Source organism: Taeniopygia guttata, chromosome 11 (genome assembly GCF_048771995.1).
Source record: "Taeniopygia guttata chromosome 11, bTaeGut7.mat, whole genome shotgun sequence".
Classification (NCBI taxonomy): domain Eukaryota; kingdom Metazoa; phylum Chordata; class Aves; order Passeriformes; family Estrildidae; genus Taeniopygia; species Taeniopygia guttata.
Window position 1 is genome coordinate 12,330,268 of NC_133036.1, and position 21,202 is coordinate 12,351,469.

General features: G+C 50.6%; 2 protein-coding genes across 8 annotated transcripts; one reads left to right on the forward strand and one right to left on the reverse strand.

Moving 5' to 3' along the window:
* The first annotated feature begins 184 nt into the window (after nt 1-184).
* ZNF821 (zinc finger protein 821) lies at nt 185-12,329 on the forward strand. Of its 5 annotated transcripts, none has more exons than XM_030282403.4 (8): nt 185-326; nt 1,487-1,578; nt 3,648-3,731; nt 8,328-8,453; nt 8,894-9,036; nt 9,563-9,667; nt 10,539-10,705; nt 11,407-12,329. In XM_030282403.4, the coding sequence occupies exons 2-8, from the start codon at nt 1,539-1,541 to the stop codon at nt 12,059-12,061; spliced, it is 1,320 nt and encodes a 439-aa protein (XP_030138263.3). In that variant the 5' UTR covers nt 185-326; nt 1,487-1,538; the 3' UTR covers nt 12,062-12,329. The 5 variants fall into 5 exon arrangements, with proteins under 5 accessions (XP_030138263.3, XP_030138260.3, XP_002196854.4 ...); XM_030282400.4 differs by lacking the exon at nt 3,648-3,731 and adding an exon at nt 8,121-8,231; XM_002196818.7 differs by lacking the exon at nt 3,648-3,731.
* Nucleotides 4,507-21,139, reverse strand: ATXN1L (ataxin 1 like). Of its 3 annotated transcripts, XR_012057803.1 has the most exons (4): nt 21,040-21,139; nt 19,146-20,734; nt 10,169-10,269; nt 4,507-6,821 (listed from the first exon to the last, which is right to left on the reverse strand). XR_012057803.1 is itself a non-coding variant. In XM_030282384.4 (3 exons), the coding sequence occupies exons 2-3, from the start codon at nt 20,622-20,624 to the stop codon at nt 10,258-10,260; spliced, it is 1,491 nt and encodes a 496-aa protein (XP_030138244.1). In that variant the 5' UTR covers nt 20,625-20,734; nt 21,040-21,139; the 3' UTR covers nt 4,507-10,257. The 3 variants fall into 3 exon arrangements, 2 of the variants coding, with proteins under 2 accessions (XP_030138244.1, XP_030138243.1); XM_030282384.4 differs by having other exon boundaries at nt 4,507-10,269; XM_030282383.4 differs by lacking the exons at nt 4,507-6,821; nt 10,169-10,269 and having other exon boundaries at nt 14,148-20,734.
* Between the last annotated feature and the right edge of the window lie 63 nt (nt 21,140-21,202).

A 21,202-nucleotide genomic window follows, 5' to 3' on the forward strand; every position in this document is an offset into this window, starting at 1 on the left:
CGGGCGTTCCGAGCGGCCTGCTGATCCCGCGGCGGCGCTCGGTGGCCCGTGAGGGGAGGCGGCCCCGAGCCCCCGGGGCGGGGCGGCGCGGTTCTCCTCTCGGCAGGTGCGCGAGCTCCTAGCGCGCGCCGTGGGTCTGAGTTAATGCTAAACCCGTGCATTTTGGCCTTGCAGAGTACGCGAGATTCTGGTGAGCCGGGGTGGCACAAGGGCTCCCGGTGAGCTGCCGGCGGAGGCGGCCGGGGCAAGTGAGCCCCGTCGCAGGCACGGATGAGCTCCCTCGAGCGGTCGGGAGTCCCGCGCTGGGCTGGATCCATGGCAAACAGGTGAGACACTTCAGGTAACGGAAAGCCGGCACCTGAGCTCTGTGGCCGAGCCGTGCCCGCGCCTGCCGTGCCCCCGTGCCCGCTCCTGCCGTGCCCTTCCGGCTCCTGCCGTGCCCCCGTGCCCGCTCTGCCGTGCCCCCGTGCCCGTTCTGCCGAGCCCCCGTGCCCGTTCTGCCGTGCCCCCGTGCCCGTTCTGCCGTGCCCCCGTGCCCGCGCTCGCGTCGTGCAGGCCGGCGTTGCCCTCCGCCATCTTGCCCGTCCGTCTGTCCGCTGCCCTTTGTCTGTCTGCGGCTCCCGGCGCCCGCGGCGGCGCCGGGTAAGCCGCGCCGGGCTGGGGTTGCCGCCTGCGAGGGATGAAACGGGCCCCGCGGCGGGACCCCCGCAGCCGGAGCCGGTCTGTCTGTCAGGGCTGCCCGGTCGGGACCCGGGCAGGGTTCCCGCGTCCGTCCTGATGCCATGGGAGCCGCATCCCTTTGTCTGTGTGTCCGGCCGCTTGCGGGCCCGGTCCTCGCTGCCGTCTCCTGTGTGCTGGGACTGCCGGCCGGATCCCGCTGTCTGGGGAGGTTGCCGAGCTCTTCGTGTGCATTTGGCTGAGAAGGCTGATGGGATCCCTGTGTCTGCCTGGCAGTGCGAGGCCGACTGGATCCTTTTGTCCGTCTGTCTGAGAAAGCTGATGGGATGTCTGTGTCTCTCTGTCAGCGAGAGGCTGATGAAATCTGTGTGTTTGTCCCTCTGAGGAGGCTGGCAGGATCTCTATGTCCATGTGTCTTGTGGGAAATGGGTTCAGCCCCTCCTTTTGTCTTTCTGAGAGGACTGTTGTAAATGCCACCTTCCTCTTTCAGTACAAGGACAAGGATAATTATTAGGCTGCAGGAATAGGCAGGAGAGAGAAGGGTGTTTGGACTGAGGTTGCAGTAATTTTTGAAGGGGACACTCATTTTTTGAGGGAGTCAGGATTGCTTAAATCTTTACCTGAGAATGGGGCAGGACTGCCCATGCACAATGCTTTGTGACATACTTGTGGATTGTGCTGGATGCTGGCCTGTCATCCAGCTGTGGTGATGCAGAAGGGTGGGGAATGACCCTGGGAGAGCCAGCAGAACTTGGCCAGGGACGTGCAGGGTTTCAGTGAAGTGTGTGACAGACTCTTCTCTTCTCAGATGAGCCCCCTGCAGAGGGGAGGAACACTCCGTGCTCCCAGGTCAGGAAAACATGTCCCGTCGGAAACAGACCACTCCTAACAAAGTTCACTGTGAGTATGACGTTATGCAGCATTGTGGGACCCTTGCTCTGGGTGGGTTGTGGAGTGAGGTGAGGAGGGAGTGGAATGATGGGAGTGATAGGAAGGGACAGCTTGTGGGGAATGGTGGTTACTCATCTTCTGTCTTAGGCTATAAAATAACAGAAATTGAGTTCTGTGCATCAGAGAAGCTGGCTGTGTCCTGGCATAGCAGGACAGGGATAGACTTGAACAAACAGCTGATGCTGAGAACATAAGCGTGTATGTGCGGGGCCTGTAGCTGGGCTTTGCACTCACACTGTCAAAAGTACAAGTTAGAACACTAGAAAATGTGGCTTGGGGCTCTGGCTGCTCTTGCGTAGCAAAGGAAGTTCTAGTTCTAGGTGGTTGGAGCTTGCTGGCTAAAAGCCAGCAAGTCCTGGGTTTTGATCTTCATCCTACCACAGACTCAGCTGACTGGCCTTGAGCATGTTACCTAAACTCTCTGTACCTCAGTTTCTAACAGAGGATGAAATAAAGCCATTTGCTTTTTCCTGTCAAGGAGTAGGTGGTGGCCAAGTAATTTACAGGACAAATAACTGCTGTCTGCCAGATTATTCTTGAGCTGAGGTGGTAAGATGGATCTCTGTTTCTCTGTCATTGGCAAGGCCTTAGCATTTGTTTGACAGTGAAAGGGCTGAAGATGCTCTGCATCAGCACTTCTTGCGGGCAGGCTACAGTCAGGCACCAGTGGAGCTGGGAGACAGAGATGGAGGTTTGGCTGCAGAGGGGAAACCACACATGTATAGCTTTTGTTTGGCAGCAGAGGGAATTTGAGGGGCCTGAAATTATGCCCTTGTTCATACCCAGGTTTGTGGCTGGAAGCATGCTTGGAAATTGGGCTGGAATTAGGAAAATAAGTTTCCATTTCTGTAGATCTGTGAGAGCAAGGCTGCTGAGAGGGCCCTGTGTCTTTTTGGCTGCAGTAGCTGTCAGGAGTGCGAGACAGAGCTGAGTGCTGCAGCCCTAACACTGCCTCATTGCTGGTGCTACTGGCTTGCATGTCTGTGTGTTTGTGTGCTGCCTCTGTGCACAGGTACGCAACAGGCGTCTGTGCATGCTGCTCTCTGTGCAAGGGGAAACACTGGGCTGGAGCTGACTCCTTGCACACTTGGTGAATGCACTGGGAAGAACTGCCTCTGTCTGGGACTCGCAGCCCCACTGGCTGGGCAGCTTGGCAGAGCCAACTGAGCTGTCCTTGTTGGCCAGAGTGAGGTTCTCAAGGAGTGTGGCTTGTGGCACCTGCATTGCCTTGTGCTCTCCGATTCCTGCTTCTGGTTGCTGGGTTCCACTGTGGGCAGAGTATAGGTGTAATTTGTCTGATAGTACATTAATGACTTTGGAGTTGTCATTCTTAGAGAAATTTGATATGTCCTTTATTTTTTCCTGTGATGCCAGTAACATGCCTTGTGTCCACACACTTCCGCTTCTTAGAGTGCCCAGGTATTATTGCTGTTATTGAGTTCAGGTTTATGTCATGTATGCACTTAAGCTGTCTTCCCTGGGCCAGAGTCAGGATCTCTTGAGTATGGAAATCAAGCACTACAGCAGCTCTAATGGTGCAGATAGAGTTTCCGTGGTGTTTAGCTGGGTACTTTTCTGCACTTCACTGCATAAGGGGTGTGTTCTTCAGAAGATTGTACTATTACATACAAAACTCTACGCATCACAAAATTCAGTGGTGCACTATTTTCACAGTGAACATTGCTTTTTTAATCTGCAATACAAATTATTGTATCTCTGGTCCTGGTTTTGGAGGAAGCTATCTGACAAACATGCTACCAGGGGGCAGGAGGCTATAGCATCAGGTATGCCACGGAGTGGAGTTCTGGGACCTGTTCATCTCCTTTACATGCAGTATGTTGCTACACAGCAACTATTCAGCAGGAGCCATCGAGAGCAGCAAGTAGGACCACAAGAAAATAAGGGGACCGAGAGATACCAGAAACTTGTCAGTGGTGATGTCTTCACCTTGGGATGGAAATTCTTGTCTGTCTTATGATGAACACCACGAAATCGTTGGGACTTCTCTGTCTACCTAGCCTGCTGTGTGTCTGGAGGGCCCAGAAATGCCGTGCAGTGCCCTGACGAGGATAATCGGAGAAAACACCGGCTCCAAGAACGGGGTGAGCCAGCAGAATGAGGAGTCAGGCTGAGACATAGCAGACACGTTACTGGGACTTCTTCACAGGGACTGCAGTGGTTGGGAGGAGAGGAATGAAAGGGACAGCAGGTATGCAGCTTTTTACGCAGTTGCCTGCAGCTGGGGTCTGATTTGGCAGGCTACGGGGCTGGGGGACTGCCTTTTGGATTTGCATAAATACGACTGTGCATATATGACTGGACAAATTCGATGGGAGGATGGTGCCTACTTCTTCCTTGCATGGCCACTCCATCTTCTCTTCCTTCTTGGACTGACTAGGGTGAGTGACAGCTGCCAATTTCCTCCCCTTGGCTTGCTTGGTGTCTCCTTTTCCCAGGATTACTTTCCAGGCTTGGCTTGGCCCTCATTTCACCTTGCTCTCACAACATGATTTTCTGTCCTCACGACAGAATCACTTTGCTTGGCAAGCAGAGCAACCAGCTAGGAGATTTTACGGTTACAAAACAGTTTTAAATAGAAGTTGATATGTAAGGAAATTCAGAATAATACTGAAACAATGATAAAAATTGTGGTAGAATTTATCACAAAAGTCTTTCTGTGCATGATGGCCAGTCCCACAATTTTAACTGTAGTCATTCCCCCTGCAGCACATAAATGGCTCTTAAGAATATAATTTTGTTTTGCCATGTGGTGCATGAAAAACACCTGACAAAGTGCTAACAAACAGAGCAGGAATAGTGGAATATGCTTGTTGAAAAATAGAATGTAGTTAGGTTGTCTGTGGGGAGAGACCTTAATTGATTCAATTTGGTCTTTATTTTCTCCCAGAGTATGCAGTATAAAAATAAAAAAAAAAATCTAACAATTCATCAGTTCTTGCATTCATCTGTTACTGTGCTGTCACCCCACCAGTCATGGACTGCTTGCTGTCTTTGTGCTTGCCAAAATTTGTTGCAGGTATTAGCATGCACTTCTCTCTCCTTGCTGTCCACAAGCTGCTTTGCTTTCTGTTGCTTGTCCTCTGCAGCTGATGCTTATTTTAGGACTCTGGATAAGAGCTTTTGTAGTCTTTTGCAGATTAATTCCTGCTTCTGAGCTCTATTTATCATGGCTCCAATAACCCATTAATCCTCTATTTTCTTCCCTCTCTCTCTAACACACACATGTTCTGTGCTCTTTGATGTTCCTTGGATTCTCCTGTCTATAACAGTCCCATTTGAAGGGAAAGTATCTTGCAAGAAATAGCACCCAGCATTCACAACCAAGCAGAAATGTTACTTGCATCAGATCCCTTGATTCTGAAGGGCTCCATGGACTGCCATTGTTAACCGTTTCAATTGTGTTGTTTTTCATTTCAGTAACCACTACAGCAGTGTGGACAACCCAGAATAGCCATTGGGCAGGTGGAATAGATCCACAGTGGTGGAAAGACTTGCAAATTTCAGGTCCAGGAACACAGAGAAGACCTACATGAACAGGGACTTTTAATTTATGTACAAGGAGGGAATAAACTGACTCATCTCTAAGAGACCGTTCTATTTAGGAAGGAAGGCAGGAGAATGATGTAGTCCCTTTGGATTTTGTTTTTTGGATTTTGGGGTGGGAGTTGTTTGTTTCTGTGTTTATTTTCCAGAACACCTGAGAGTTATCCTGCATTCATACAGTTCAAGAAGGGAAGGGCTCAGGGCTGATACCCTAGCAGTCATGCCTGCCCATGATATACAGTACCACAGGGCTGTCCCCTATCTCCACCACTGCTGACTTGGCATCCCTCTCATTCACAGCAGTATGGAGAGGAGAATGGAATACAAAGCAGAGGCATTTGTGTCATCTCTCTTGTTCTACATCTCTAGCTGTTTGTAAACAAATACAGAGATTTGTTTTGGTGTTTGGTCAGCCTGCAGCCCTGTTTGTATTTAATAAAGAAACTTCTGGAGAAGAGTCTGTGAATTCACTGTTGAGCATAACATCCTTTACTTATGGCAGTGATCCTAAAGCTGTTGCCTGTCCAACTCCTCTTCCAAGTGATTGGAAGCATACCCAAAGTGGGGTGGAGGTGGGGGTGTGTCTGTTCATGAGCATGTGTGTGCAGAAACATCAAAAGTATAATCCTGAACCTATCCAACATTAAAGCTGTAAAGATTCATCAAAGGAGGACTTAGTCTGTCAGTAGATGAACAGGACACTCGTAAGTTATTTTGTATTACTGTAATACATAAGAAATTTTGTACAAGTGGAAGACAGTATTTTTCCATGTTTGCCTTTCCCAGTCCCGTGATGTTTTTTAGATAGAGGCTGGGGAGGATGCACAGGACATGTCCTGCTAACAGCATGGGTTTGGTTAACAGCTTGCATTGCTGGCTGTAAGCTGGTTGTTCTCTGCACTGTGCCGAGTCAATGCTCACGGGGCTCTGGGGATGTTGCACAAAAGCTGGAGGCACACACAATTGCTCAGTTACTGTGACTGATGACAGTGTTCCTTATGTGAGAATTTCCTTCTTCTGTCACCTCAGATAAAGATCCCAGCTCTTAAACCCTGCAGACTGTCTGCATGGTTTGTATAGCTGAGCAGGAACCTGCCCTGCCTTTGGACTCCAGGCTGCTGCTCAGTGGGAGTATAATCTGTCTGAAAGGGAATAGGGGGAGGAAAACAAACATATAATTGCTTCCACGAGCAGCCTCAGTGGCATTTGGGAATTCTGTTTTGGAATTCTGTCAAAGGTAGCAGCACATCTGCCATCGTAGTTTTACATCAGTCCTGTGTTCTGCAGGTTTCCTCATTTCACCATGCTTTCTCTTGCAATGCTTTTTTGGTCTATGGACTTTTATCGTGGTGGTTTGTGGTTTTCTGCTTCTTGGAGAGGCACTGGAATTCTGTGGTGTATGCTGCTTGTACAGTCTGTATCTCAGTCCCACCAATGTGAGCCTGTGGTCCCAATATAAAAACATCACTCCAGGTCATGAAAACCATTCAGTGCTGGGATGGCTTCTGAGGGGGTGTCACAGCAGTCCCTGCTGCTTTCAATGACAAATAGACTTGGTGCTCCTCAGCACCTCTGCTCAGGCACATGGATTGTGTTCTCAAATCTCTACAGCACTCTTTCTCACATTTCTGAAAGAGAATGATAAAAGCCTTGAAATGCTTTTGGAAACCTACATGGGGACATTGGGAACTAAAACTCTTCTCCCACAATCTCAGTGAAACTTGTGAAGGTCTTTGAAATCTTCCATAAATCACAGCTTTTTAAAGCCCTGCCAAAATTGCAAGGTGAGCTTCAAGGAAGGCAGTGTGAATGGGAACATGGAGCAACACTGGCTGGAACAGTTCAGCACGTGGGAATGTACCTGTCCTTGTAAGAGGACTGGTGCTCTCTCAGGAGTTCAATTTCCTGGTTATACTGGTGCCAGCTGTGGCCCTGTACTAAAAGGTAACTTTGTCTTCTGAAAGCTGTGTTTTGATTTTATGTGAAAAATGCACTGCGATTGGTGCTTTGAATGGTTCTTAAGCACTTAGAAATCAGTTGATAAATGCAACTCAAAAGCCAGCCTGCTGGGAGCTTCAGCACCTTTCCCAAGCCCCCCAGCTCATGCACTGGAAAAGGTAAATCATGACTACACCTGGAATAATGTAATTTGTTTTCTTTAATATGAAAATTAATGGTTGCATTTTATTGTTATTCTCTGGAACCAAAACTTCTTTGAGCAGGGATTGCTGTAAGAAGTTTTCATTCAGAGCACAAGTAACTACTTTCTTTAAAGGTGTTTGCCATGTCCTATTGAGCTGAGGTACTAGTGGTCACTGTTTTCAACTGAACAAATTGTTTTGCCCTAAGCATGCATCTCAGCTCTCTGGGGTTATTCCCTTAGGTTTCTGTTTTGAGCACATGAAGTGCCAGTGAGATTTATTTTAGCGAGAGCCATTTCTGGGCAAGGCAGGGTAGTTTACTATCCATCATATACACAGGAGAACACCAGCTCCAAGCATAGACGCCTTCTGTAAAGGCAGCTTGTCCTCATTCCTCCTAGGACAGAAGAAAGTGACAGAGCATGCCAAGGACAACCCCTGGTTTTCAGATCACTGTGGAGGGCAGATGAGGTACCAGGCACTTAGAGAGGTGCTATTTTTCAGCAAAATGCCTGCTATAGCCAGGAATAAGAGTTAATAATTTAGAAGAGCTATACAGTAAAATCCCTGATCTGGGATACTGTCACAGTCCCCAGGGGCTTCCCCCCACCCTGAGCTGTGCTGTAGGATATTGGTGGATAGCTTGGCAGCAGCAAGAGCCACCTGGCTATTTATGGCAGATATATGGAGTCACAGATATTTTGTGGCTGGAGTGGGCATACACATAGTATGCGGATAGCAGCCCAGTGCTGCACATTGCCACTAGTGAGACTCTTCTACATCCAGGCACTGGACTCACATCAGCAGGTGCCAGAGGCTGGTGTGGCAGGGTAGGCAAGCAGAGAAGTGACCTAAGTGCTTTCCAGGAGGTGACTCCAGAGGTTCTGCACAGTGCAGGTGAGCAGCCCCATGCCTGTTGTATTTTTGGCAAGCTTTGGTGATGCGAAGCAGTGGAACAGCACCAGTCTGACTTTTTGTCTTTGTGGCTGCTAGGGGAGCAAGTCTTTGCAGGGCTGGAGGAGCAAGCCCGCCAAGCCATGATGAAAAATAGCTTTCCTGGAACTCTTGGGGACCAAAGGCCAACAATTCATCCACTGCAAGACCCTGACTCCAGCAGCAGTGAGTTCTGCCCCTTCCAGTAACACCAAGGTAGTAGACTGGGGAGACTGGAAAGGGGTGAGGCTGAGGGCTGCAGTGTGTGTGAGTCCTCTGAGGACCGTCTTACCCAGCTCCTCCTCCAGGTTAGCCCTTCACTCCAGTGCAGGATTTTGTCCTAAGGATCTGACCAGCACAGCACAGACTGGGCAATGCCATGGGACCCAGTGCCATTTCACCAGAGCAGAGTGGGAACATCAGCAGCTCTGGCTGAAGATCTGGCAGTCGTCAAGTAAGGCAGTGTAAGAGGCCATGCCCAGGGATTCAAGTGCCCTAGACTGAGTTTAAATGGAACCCCTAGTTGGAGGGGGTGGGCAGAGGCCCCCTGTAATGCTGGTCAGGACATTTAAGGCCTATGAGTGTCAGGGTCCTGACACTTGGTAAAACTGTTCTGCACATTTCAGGTGGCAGTGATGATGAGGAAACCACTCAGGATGAAGTTTCTTCCCATACATCTGAGGAAGACGGCTCAATGGTGAAAGTGAAGAAGGAATTAGAAAATGCAGAACGACCTGTGGCTGGAACCCCATTGATAAGAGAAAACGAGGCAAGTGTGTACTGGCTCTGCACTCACCATAGCCTCCCGGGAGAGAGAAGGGTACTGTCTAACCACTTCCTCTCCCCATCATGTTTCTTTATCTTTCTCTCCCTCCCACCACCTCCAAACAATGTCTCCTGGCAGGAGGAAAGGGTATGAAGAGCTTTTTGGCTGCCTGGAGCAGGAGACAGCAGGCACAAACTGGCCCAAGATGTTTGCAGAGTGCATCCCCTTCTGTTGGTTCTGGTGCCATTCTCCAATTGGCTTACCCTTGCCACAGAAAAGGCCCTGCCTTCTCGAGTCACTATGCTGGCAAGAACCTGGGTGCAGGTGAGGCTGTGAGGCCTCTGCCCCTCTCTGTGAGATGCAGGGGTTTTGCTCAGAGGCTACATGAAGGAGGTTTCTTTCAGGTGTCAAGCAGCCAAGCCAGCCCTGGCAGGACTGGGCACATGGCAGCACTGGGAGGAGCCAAGGAAGGGCATTGTGCCTGCGGGGGTCTGTGTGCCTTACACCAAATGGCTGTTCCTACCCCTAGGTGCCTCAGAGTGTAAACGCTGAGCCCATACTGGGACTGTCACAATGCCCCCTCTGCCAGCTCGAGTGTGGAAGCAGAGATCAACTCATCGCACACGTCTACCAGGTAGGGATAGTTCCAACTGGGGAGTGTCTCTGGCCTGAAGCCTCAAATCCAGAAACAACTCAGAGCACAGGGTAACTTTGTTCTGGTCTAACTTTGTTCTGAACTGAGTTTCCAGCTAGGATGTGACTGAAGTTTACAGCTGTAAACTGTGTCCAGAGGGTGTCTGGGGGAAAGAATTAGTGAGGCCCTGGTCTACAGATCTGGAAATCATAACTCTAAGCCGAGGCAGTCTCTGCAAATATTTCAGGCTAAAACCAGGCAGATCCTTCAAACTAAACATGGAAGCAATTTTTATATCATTCAGTGAGATAAGAAACCTTCCTCCTGATCATTTATGTTATACTTCATTAAAGTTCCTGTAATAAGCCATGAGAATAGCTGTTCTTCATAAAAAATTTTCCAGTTTTTCAAGAAATCTGTGGTGAAATCTTAAGTTTTGTTGTCAGTGCTTTCTTCATAGCACATCAAAGTCTGTAGCAGAAGGAATGAAACAGAACTTACCTGTACCAGTTGCCTCCATGTAAGTGCTTCTTCACCAGCATCCAGCCTTGCTTTAATTGAGTCATGGTTTGTCCTGCACCAGCAGTTCTTCAAATGCATTCCTGAAAACAAGGGTCAGGTCTTACAATCCAAGTGTTTTGGCCTTAATTTTTTCTCCTGCACTGGAGTTGAGCTATAAAGGGGTTTTCTCCTTGTTTGACCTGTGACACACTGAATTATTTGTCTTGAGCTTGGTCTAAAAGCTAGCAGACAGAGGTTTAGTTGTAAAGGGTTCCCATTCCAAGAGGCTGAACAGAATGGTTTGAGCATGCCTTGGACTGGGCAGGGAGCTGGGCAATATGTAACTACCACCTGAGTGGTTGTTTTGCAGCACACTGGAGCGGTGGTGAGTGCCAAGAGCTACCTGTGTCCTGTGTGTGGCAGAGCTCTCAGCTCCCCAGGATCCCTTGGGAGACATCTCCTGATCCACTCAGAGGACCAGCTGTCCAACTGTGCAGTTTGTGGAGCACGCTTCACCAGCCACGCCACCTTCAACAGGTCAGGGTCACCCTGGCCAATGAGTGGGCTAGGGCAGGACATTAAAGTTTAGGTGGGTTGCTTTGAATGACTCCGAAGCTGTGGCTCTGGACCCGCTGAGGCCTGTAGGAGAGTGCTAAACATCCCCAGTGAGTGAGATTCTCTTGACCCCTTCCTCTCTGCAGCTCTGCATCCCCTGCCAAGACGTCTGCAGGCTGTGCTGGTAAAAGGGTCTTTCTTAGCACTGTGCAGAGCTAGAGAAAGTGCTGTGGGCTCCAGTCACTGGAGAACAATCCACCCCTTCCCTTGCCCAGCAATCCACTGGAGTAACGCTGCACTATCCAAATGTGTTCATTATGTCCTGAGCAGGACTACAGGTGAAGACCACCAAAATGTTCTTTCTTTGTGTCCTGCCTAGTGGGAGATTATACACTGACCAGTGGAATGGGGCTAAAAGGAGATATTCAGAGATGATGGGGAGGAGCAGCTCGCTGGATTATTCCCACTCTTGCACTCTTCCAACCCATATACTGCTCTGGGCTAATCCCCTTCCTTGCCCTGAATAGGAGAGTGCTTTATTTTAGGTACTCAGACATATATGTGGGCAAATGATTTAGCAGAGGGCTCTGCCATGGGCTGTAAGTGGGAGCATTGTTCATGGCAGCCCATGGGGACTCTGCCCAAAGCACCAAGCCTCTGACTGCGTTCCTCCTGCTTTGCAGTGAGAAGCTGCCAGAGGTGCTCAGTGCGGATCGGCTGCCGGCACCACAGAGCCAGGGCCCCTCCAGTGCTGAGGATAAGGATGTTGCCTTCTGCACCCCTGTGTATCCTGCGGGCATCCTCCTGGTGTGCAACAACTGTGCTGCGTACCGCAAGCTGCTGGAGGCACAGACGCCCGGCATGCGCAAGTGGGCCCTGCGGCGCCAGAACGAGCCCCTGGAAGTGCGGTTGCAGCGCCTGGAGCGGGAGCGTACGGCCAAGAAGAGCCGGCGGGACAATGAGACACCCGAGGAGCGCGAAGTGAGGCGCATGCGGGATCGGGAAGCCAAACGGCTGCAGCGCATGCAGGAGACAGATGAGCAGCGGGCACGGCGGCTGCAGAGGGACCGGGAAGCCATGCGCCTAAAACGCGCCAACGAGACCCCTGAGAAGCGACAAGCCCGGCTCATCCGCGAGCGTGAAGCCAAGAGGCTCAAGCGGCGCCTGGAGAAAATGGATATGATGCTCCGGGCACAGTTTGGCCAGGACTCCTCTGCCATGGCCGCTCTGGCAGCTGAGATGAACTTCTTTCAGCTGCCAGTGAGCAACGTGGAGCTGGAGAGCCAGCTGCTGGGCAAAATGACCTTTGAGGAGCAGAGCAACAATGCGTTGCACTAAACCATAGGCAAGAACTGTGCTGCCTTTGTTGCACCTGCCACATATGCACTAGCAGGCTTCTGCACTCAGGAGGCTGCTGCGGGTCCCTGCCTCATCCTCCCTGACAGGTGGTTCTGGTTTTCCTCTGAACCCAGGAGGAGACCAGAGCTGAGAGATGCCTGCCAAAGCAGCTCTAACGGGAGCAGATTCTGAGGATACAGTCTGCTCTGGGGGCCAAGTCACAGCCTGTGACAGAATGAAAATAAATTAATGTATTAATTAACATTAATTAATGTTCACATGTATTAATCACCTTCTTTACCTTTTGTGCTTTGATCTGGTTTTGGGCCCTTGCTGCCCAAAACATCTACGCTGCTGCAGTTCTGCTGTAGGTGAAATCCACTTCAATAAAAAAGGATCTTGTTTACTGCAGCATGAATTACAGAGCTGAAGACAGATAGTCCACAAAGTTCTCCGGGAGTAAGTCCTTTGCAGTTTGTGCCCATAAAAAGGAAACAAAGGAGGATGTCCTTCTGGAAATACCTGTGCACACCCTTTTTAAAATCATCACTATTATATACTTAGTTGCAGTGGCATCCATGGAAAAACTAAGGAACCTGAGGTCCTGTTTTAAGATACCCCATAAAAACAGTGAAAGAAAGGCTGGCCAAGGTAAGCAAATAGCAAACAGGTTTGCTGCTTTACTCACAAGTTATTTTCACTTAAACAGCATTTCAGGTTTGCAAGTGGAAGAGTTGATTGAACGGTAAATAATAGAGTACGTCAGTTTCTAAGACTTTACGGGTTTGCTTTTTCCTTTATTCAGCACTAGTGAGGCCACATGTGGAGACCTGTGTCCAGTGCTGGAGCCCCCAGTGGCAGCATAGACGTAGTGGAGGCAAAACGTCATCATAGACTGTGCCTACAGGAAAAGGTTCCTGTTGCTAATAGAAATCACTATTAAAACTATGCAACTATGGAAATTGTATCTAGGCATCTTTAAACTGTAAAAGGCAAAGCAGTGGCACAGAAGGACTCGTGGCAGGGCAAAGAAGTGGTACACCCTCCATTATTTGGCTTCTTTAAGAGTGAGCACCTGAAAATGCATGGTGTTAGCTTCGTGGTTTTGAGACATCAGCCCACCAAAGGCCAGTGAGGCCAGTGTGCCACGCTTCTGTGTTTTGTAGCCTGAAAACCCCTATTACCGCCATAGTATTTCCAGTTTATGTCTAGAGTCATACAGTGGTTCAAACACCTTGGGAAGTACTGTCTTCTCTCTGATGGCTGTTTCTCTTTAAGTCAGAAATGGTGACGACAAGACTGCTACTTGAGATCAGAAGAGTTAAAGTTAAAACAAGAAGCAAAACCTTTTGATCAGACTACTTAAAACCCTCATTTCCTCCTCACTTTTCAGTTTGAAAAAAAATTGATTGCAGTCCCTTAAAGCCCTAGTTTAAAAAGTTACCTTCAAAATGCATAATGTTGCACTTTTCTGTGCAATAAAGAACCACTCTCAGAGGCATCCCTGGGGATGAAACAGCATTGAACCTTTTCAGTGCAAGTTTTCTCCTCCTGCCACTGCAACATCAAGTTTCTTCCCTGTACTGAAGCTGTTTTAACATGATGTTCATTCATCATGTAGAGCTGACACCCAGGAGCCATCCCTGCTTCTCCTCTTTGGGAAAAGGCACTGTAAAGGAGCTGTTCAGTTCCATGTTCCTTTGTTCATATCCTCTTCTGTTTTGTGATCTCTCACTTTTATCTTCACTTGTGTTCATTTTGATACTCAAACCCCCAGGTTGCTTCTGGCAGTATCTGCTTTTGCTCTACCTCATGTTTTTGCTTGCAGGTTGGAGAGTTTTACTCTCCAACCTGCAGCTGGAACTTTCCCTGTAGTGTCACTGACACCTTATCTTTATTCCAAGGGGTTCAGGAGAGACCACATAACACAAAAGTATCTGAAAACACAGAAGTATGACTTATAATCCATCTGTCACCCTCTATCTTGCCCTTGACATGAGTCTCCAGATCACTGTGTAAATCCAGAGAAGCCACATGCTAATGACCACTGATACTGCACACAAGCAAAAAGTCTCAAACACCAAAGGAAAAGCTATTGGTTTATATATAGATATATATATATGTATATAGATATATACTGTGTTTACAGAGTCAACAAGTTAAATGCAATATTCATAAAAGCATTAACAATAAAAATACAATTTGTTTGTAGGCAAGTACAGACTTAAAATGGTAAAACAGGAAAAAGGATCTCACCAAAGTACAAATATACAGTACAAATTGATTTATTTAAAACAGTTACAAAAAAAGCACAACAAAATAGAGATTATCCTTAGAATTATTAATGCTTTGTTAAAGATCAGGTAGGAGGAAAGGGGCAGGGACAAAGTTGGAGGGGAGCACCTGACTAGTTCTAAGGCTTTAGATACACTGCATCGGTTACATGTTAATACAGCCATATACTGGGGTTATAGTGAGGGGTCAGCACTTATCTACAAACGTCTCTCTGCCTCAGGGCAGCCCAGCCAGCTCCCCCATGTCTCTCTCTCTCTCTCTCTCTGAGCACACCCTCCCTGGTGCTAAGGTGCCATGAAAGCCAAAAACAACTCGAGTGTGCCAGGGGTGTGTTGGCAGGGTGGGTGGCAGCAGCCCAGGACCTATGGGGCAATTCTGTCCTTGACAGTGTGAAGGCCATGGGAGGGCCTGGACCATCAGCATTTTAAACTGTATGTGGAATACCCTGGGCCAAACTCTACAGGATGTGTATTTGTAGCTATCTTAGCAGCTTCTGACAAGTGTCAGGCTCTAGCACAGCTTGAAAGATAGGGAGCAGTTGTGAGCAATGCTGGGGAAGGCACGTATGCTGCTGCGGGCAGGAAGTAGCATTTGGGCTACCCCAGCTGCTGTAGTTTCTTTTGCAATATTTTCTGAGTAACAAGGATTGTTAGTTCCCTATGGGACAAAGTGACTTGAGTTGTGGGGTGGGGACAGGGACACAACGTGAAAAGTGCAATATAAAAAGCTGCTCAGCAGCTGGAAGGAGAAGGCAGAGGGGCCTCTGCAGCTTCCTTCCCTTCCAGACAGAGCTTCCTCTGCATAGTCTGGTAGTGATGAGCGCTCATTGCTGTGAATGCACAGCACAGAGACAGGCCTTGCTCTGCTGTGCAGCTAACCTGAGGCATGTTCCATGGGATGGGACAGATGGCTACAGACACCCACTATTGCATCCCATGGATTCCTGCTACAGAGCATGAGCTGGATAAGATTAGGGCCTCCTCCAGGCAGGACAGACCACAGCTCTCCTACCCTAGACAATAGCAGCAGGAATGTGGTATATTTCTCTGAGAAGTCTGTCACATCTCTGCCAGCAGAAAAGCCCAGGTAACCATCTCACTCTGCAGTGTCTTCCAGGCTTTATCTCCTCCCCCTGTAAACCCGAGAAATAAAAGCCTCCTCCATGGGCTCATTCACAGCCTTTCTCACTGCAGCAGAGCCTGTCTCACACACTCCCTGTCCCACACATTGCCTGTCCCAGGAGAGCCTCAGTGCTCAGCACAATCACCACTATGGTGCTAAGCCATACAGCCCTGTCCAGTAAGGACAGGTTCCTGTGATACCAGTACTGCTGAGCTGGGCTGGAGAGTTGTCAGTGGCCCCCTCCTGTCCACCCTTTGGGGCAAACAGCCAGACACACAGATTCTTAATCTCAGTCCCCTGTCATGAGCTGTGCTTCAAACCACTGCTTCCAGGGAAGAGCTGGCAGCCGAAACACACACAGCAGCAGGACTGACAGGAGTCTGGATAAAAGCACCAAGGTCCAGTTCACCATGGCCTGTTCCACAGAGCTCAGGACTGCACCCAACAGAGGTGCAGCAAGCCAAAGTCCAGGTCAGCAGCCAGGTAAACAACAGGGCAAGCACCTTCACAGTTCTTCACGTGCCTACAGTACAAAGCTATTTAAGTCACACAGCATCTTGCCTCATTTGTCAGTACTGCCCATTCAGACTACTGCACAGTGCAGCTGAGATCGAGGAGTTACAGTAACACACATGGTGTTAAGGCAAGCTCTCCAAACCCTCACTCTAACACGGACTTCAGGGTTCAGAGACACTCAAGGGGCTCTGCACCATCAGTTGCTCAGACATTGCCTCTATGGTGTAACCAGCCCTTCTACATTCACAAGCCCTATGTATGCGAGATCCCTTTCTCAAGTGCCTGTTGCAGCCCTGAATCCTTCTGCATGCACTGTGCATAAAACAGGCATGAGAAAACAGACTCCTCTGCCTCCTGCCTTTGGCCACGGACACCTCAGATATCCTGAGTATTAAGTACTAATTACCAACATTAATGGAGATTTTTACATAGGAGAGTCCAGTCAGCAGGAACTGTGACACCCTCAGGTGATGATGGGGCCCAGGTGGACACTTGACTGACAAACAGGGTTGTGAAAACAGCATCTATTCCTATAGCTGCTGCACCTGAGGAGGCAGAATCTTCACACAACAGCATCACTGTGACATCCCAAATGCAGCTGATGAAACCAGAAGTAGTGTGTTATTTGGGACAGCATCCTCATTCCAGAGAACCCTGTGAGGCACAAACACTGAGGGCATAATTAGCACATATCTCACCTAAGGCCTGTCCTGGTGCAGGCATTTTAAAGGCAACAGAAATGGCTAGCAATGTGCTAAGAAAACAGGACTGAGGCAGGGATGGAAGGGACATTCTGAAGACTAACTTGTCTAATACACAGATGCATCCATTGCACAGTCAGCAGAAGCCAATCAGTTACAGGACACACTCCTGGGGAGTGCAGAACAGCCCCGAGACAGCACCACTGCAAGGGGAGGTGCTGACACACACCATTCTGTGACAGAGAGGAGTGGCACCCCAAGAGTCAGGCACACTTGACAAATTTCAGGCAGATGAGACCAGGGAGATAGGAAGAGCATGCTGAACATCAGGACTCTGCGTACTAAGAAAGCCCCCTCCAAAGCCTGGTCCTAGCACAGAGATGGGCACCTGAACACAAGGAATACTCAACCCAGGTTAAGCCAGTGAAAACCATTTTCTCACCAGAACAGTGACTATTCTTTATCCTAGCGGAGCAATGGTGTCATAACACACCATCAGAGAGGGCAGATTAGTGTAACTACAGGAGACTTCACTCAATAGAGTGTTACCACCACAATCAGCTGTTCATACACAACTGCATTAAATTTCACCATGAAAAAGACTACTCTTGATTTGATCACATTGTTCTACAGAGGAACTCTGAAGTGAAGCATCAGAAAAACTAACACAAAATGACCCCAAAATGCCCTGTGACACTATGATATTTTTAGAGTCCGTACATTAATCATAGAATTGTACTTAGCACAAATTTTGTACCTTGTCTGCATGTGCACAAACACTTGTCTCTTGTCTAGAGCTTATTCAAGAAACTGCCTGCAGGGAAGAATTAGCCATTTGGAACAGTTTTCTGACATAATTACAAAATAGCATTGGTCTTCTCACAGAAGAAGGATGTTTTCACCCTTCTCTAGAGAATGCTGAATGTATTTTGCTCCAGATTTAAAAAAAAAAAAAAAAACAAACAAACCAAACCAAACAAATATCCAAAACCAAAATTCAACCAAACAAAAAAAATCCAACCCCATTCATCCCTAGGTTAAGCCTCTGCAAAAGCTATAAGCCCAGAAGGGTTTTTTGCAAGTTATTAACATGGGAAGAAAGATTTGGTTTGGTGGCAAAACAACTAAGTAGAGTTTATAGCAGGAAACAACGTCTCCCATCCCAACTTGTGTCCCATCTCAAGTGCTCAAGTTCCCTATTCACCTGCACCCAAGCCCATCCTTTTGGTCCTTCCTCTTGAATTTATGTGATTCATTCAAATCTGTACATTCTTTGCAAGAAGAAAGAGTAGTTGGATTCAGTGGAAGAGACATTAATCAGAACCACCAGAGAAGCACCTCCATCCTGCCCTTGAGAGCTCCATCGGTGAACTGTCCTTTTAAAGTGCATGTGTGAAGAAAGGGGATACTGGGAGTAGAGCCCCCAAACTCCAGTGGGGACCCATATCTCCCCATTATGAGAAAGAAATAAAATCTTCAGCAATTTTATCTGCTACCTTAAGCCAAGTCTGCCCTCCTCATCTCCCTACCTGCCCCGAATGCTCGGCCCCTGCCCCGCAGGGAGTCAGTTATCCCAGGAAATGGGAGAAAGCCCCAGCCTCCAGCAGCCTCTGGAATGCTCTCATCACACACTCATGACCACATCCCTGCTCTCCACCCCAGCTAGCCTGTCGCTGCTCCCTGAGGCACTGGAGGCCTCCTGACTCCCCAGGAGCAACTGGTCAGCCATGGAACTGGAATGGAGTCATTCCTGCAAGGCAGAGAGCAGCCTTTGTTGGTGAGCCTCTGACAGTCTGTGCAATTCCTCCACCTGATGGTGAGGCTCGCCTGCTGTGGCTGCCCTAGCTCACACCTCTAAGGGATCATTTCCCTGCATTCGAACGCCCTTCAATAGACAGCTTGACCTCCTGGGGAATGAAAGAGGGACGGAGCAGAGAGGGCCGAGGCTCCTCTGCCTGCATGCTGTATCTTTGGAAGCCTGAGGCCAAACTGTACAGATTGCCAGCCTCAGACTGAGAAGATTCTGCATGGGAGCTCTGAGCCGTGCTGGTTCTATCTGTGTGGCTCTTCCTTTCACCAGCTCTGTCACATGGCTCTCTGGGCCCCTGGGCTGTTTGTTCCAATCTCTCCCTAGCAGATACCAGCTGATCCATGAGAGGGGAGTTGGCCTGAGAAGCAGAGTTGCCATTCATGCTCTGTAAACTGATTGATATGCATACATCCCCCACTTGCAGCCTGTGACAGGGTAAAGCAAAGAGCTGAGCAGTCCTCCCGGGGCTGCAGGAGGACCAGCCCTGGCCATACACAAAGAAGGGATGCTCCGGGGGCACATCAATGCTCACTTTACTTTGTTGCTCCCCAACCACAAAATGCAGTGTGACAAGCCCAGGCCACTGGCTTTCCTGAATATCCACCACAGTGCTGGAGTCGATCTTCAAGCCTCCACTCACCTCCGCACTGCGAACAAAGTCTTGAGTCTGCAGGTCCTCCACCCGTTTCAGCTCTCCCGTCGCCAGCTGGATGATGGCTCCTTTCATGAAATGAGAGGGCAGTTGTGAGGAGCTGGGTGGCTGCAACTGGGCCAGCTCCTTTTCAAGCACATATCCTCGAGCCTGTGCATCTGGGCTCTCCCTCAGCAGGGCTTCTGAAGTGGAAGACCTGACGGGCTCAGATCCAACGGGAACAAGTACTGGCTTGCCATTGGCTATCGCCATTCCTTTGGCTAACTGTCTCTGTTTAACAGTCTCTTCGGGGGACATTCCACATGGGCTCTGGGACTGGCTGTTCCCAGCTGCAGCCCTATCTGTGGTGTTCCTCAGCATGTCTCCCTGCCCATCAGTGGTATTATGGCAAAGATTTAAAGGGCTTGGGTCATCTTTCCTCTGGGCTGCCAGAACATGATAATCCTGAGATGCCAACACCCCCACCACCCTCTGAACCTCCAGATCAGCGTCTGGGGTGCTCCTGTGAGTAGGCACAGAGATCTCTCTTCCCAGCATCTGGTAACCTGGAAGGAACTGTCCATCACCCATAGGTCCTGCTGCAGCCCCTGGGGGAAGACAGTCCTCAGCTGCACTGCTGGCAGAGTCCACAGCCTCGCTGGGCCTCCTGGCCACACTTTGCTCCAGGGGCCTCTGCCCACCATTGGCCGCAGCCACCTCTGAGCTCAGCTGACTGTCTTGCTGAGGAGACTCTGGGTTCCCACCTGTTACAGGTGCCTCATAGGCTGAATAGCCTGGTGGGAGGCGGGACATCTGATAATAAACAGGAATTCTCCCCGGTGCCACGTCCACTGGTTGGGGCGCAGTGTGGTGCTGCATCTGCCCAGGAGAGGCTGCAGAGGTGGATTTGTTGAAGCTGTGGGTGGGAGAGGTAGTCTGGGGGGAAGGAGCAGCTTCTTCCGTGAACAGGGAGGCATATGGAACAAAGTGGGGGACATGGGGGGCACTGAGGTTTGTGGAAGGAGACAGGAGAGGACTAGGCATGAAGGCAGGAGGGACGGCATAGGGCACTGTGTAGGGGGAACCGATGAGCTGCAGGGAAGCCGAAGGGATCTGTGCATAGTGGATGGAGGGGAAGGGCACCGCCGGGTGCTGGATGATGGGCGAGGTCACGCTGAAGGCTGGGGGCAGGGGGCTCACGTTCACCACGGGGTGCAGGCCCGTGGGGGAGAAGGTGGCAGGTGGTGCTGCCACTTTGTAGAGCATTCCGTACTGGTCCACGGTCAGCCCCGCCGCCGCCTCGGGGGCCTCGCCGGGACCGTAGCGCGGTGTGGCGGGAGGCGGCCGAGCCGTGCGAGCCCACTCGGGGCCCTCGCCCGAGCCTTGGGCTCCCCCCGCCCGTCCCGCCTCGGTGCCAGTGCTGGCGGCGGCAAGTTCCCGCTTCTTGGGCGGGAGACACTCCTGGCTGCGCTCGTGGCCCGCTCTCATGGCGCCCTGCGGTGTCCCGGCAGCCCCGGCCGCGCCGCTCGTTCATGGGGGCACCCACTGGGGTTGCCACGCGCGAGCTCCGGGATCCGCGCCGCCGGCAGCCGCCTCACCTGTGCCGGGAACAGAGGGAGCTGTGAGTCCAGGCCTCGGGAACGGGGGGTGGCCCGAGCCCCGGCCCCGGGAACGGCCCCGGCGACGGCCCCTGGCCCCGGGTCGGAACGCGAGGACGGAAGACGCCCGAGCCCGGTCGCCGCCCCCAACCCCGGCCCCAAAACCCCGGCCGCGCTGCCGCGCACCCCGCCCCGTACCGTCCCGCGGGCCCGCCCGGTGCCCGCCCGGTGCCCGCGGCTCACTCGCCATGGCCCGGACCGGCCCCGCGGGCCCGCCCGGCGCCCACCCGGTGCCCGTAGCTCACCCGCCATAGCCCGGACCGGCCCCGCGGGCCCGCCCGGCGCCCGGACCGGCTCCTCCCCGCCCGTGGCGCACGCCGATGACGCGTCTCATGGCAATGACGCACACACCGAACGCCGGAACTGCTCGGGGGCGTGACTCCGCCGCGCCCGGATGGCGTCCCGGGG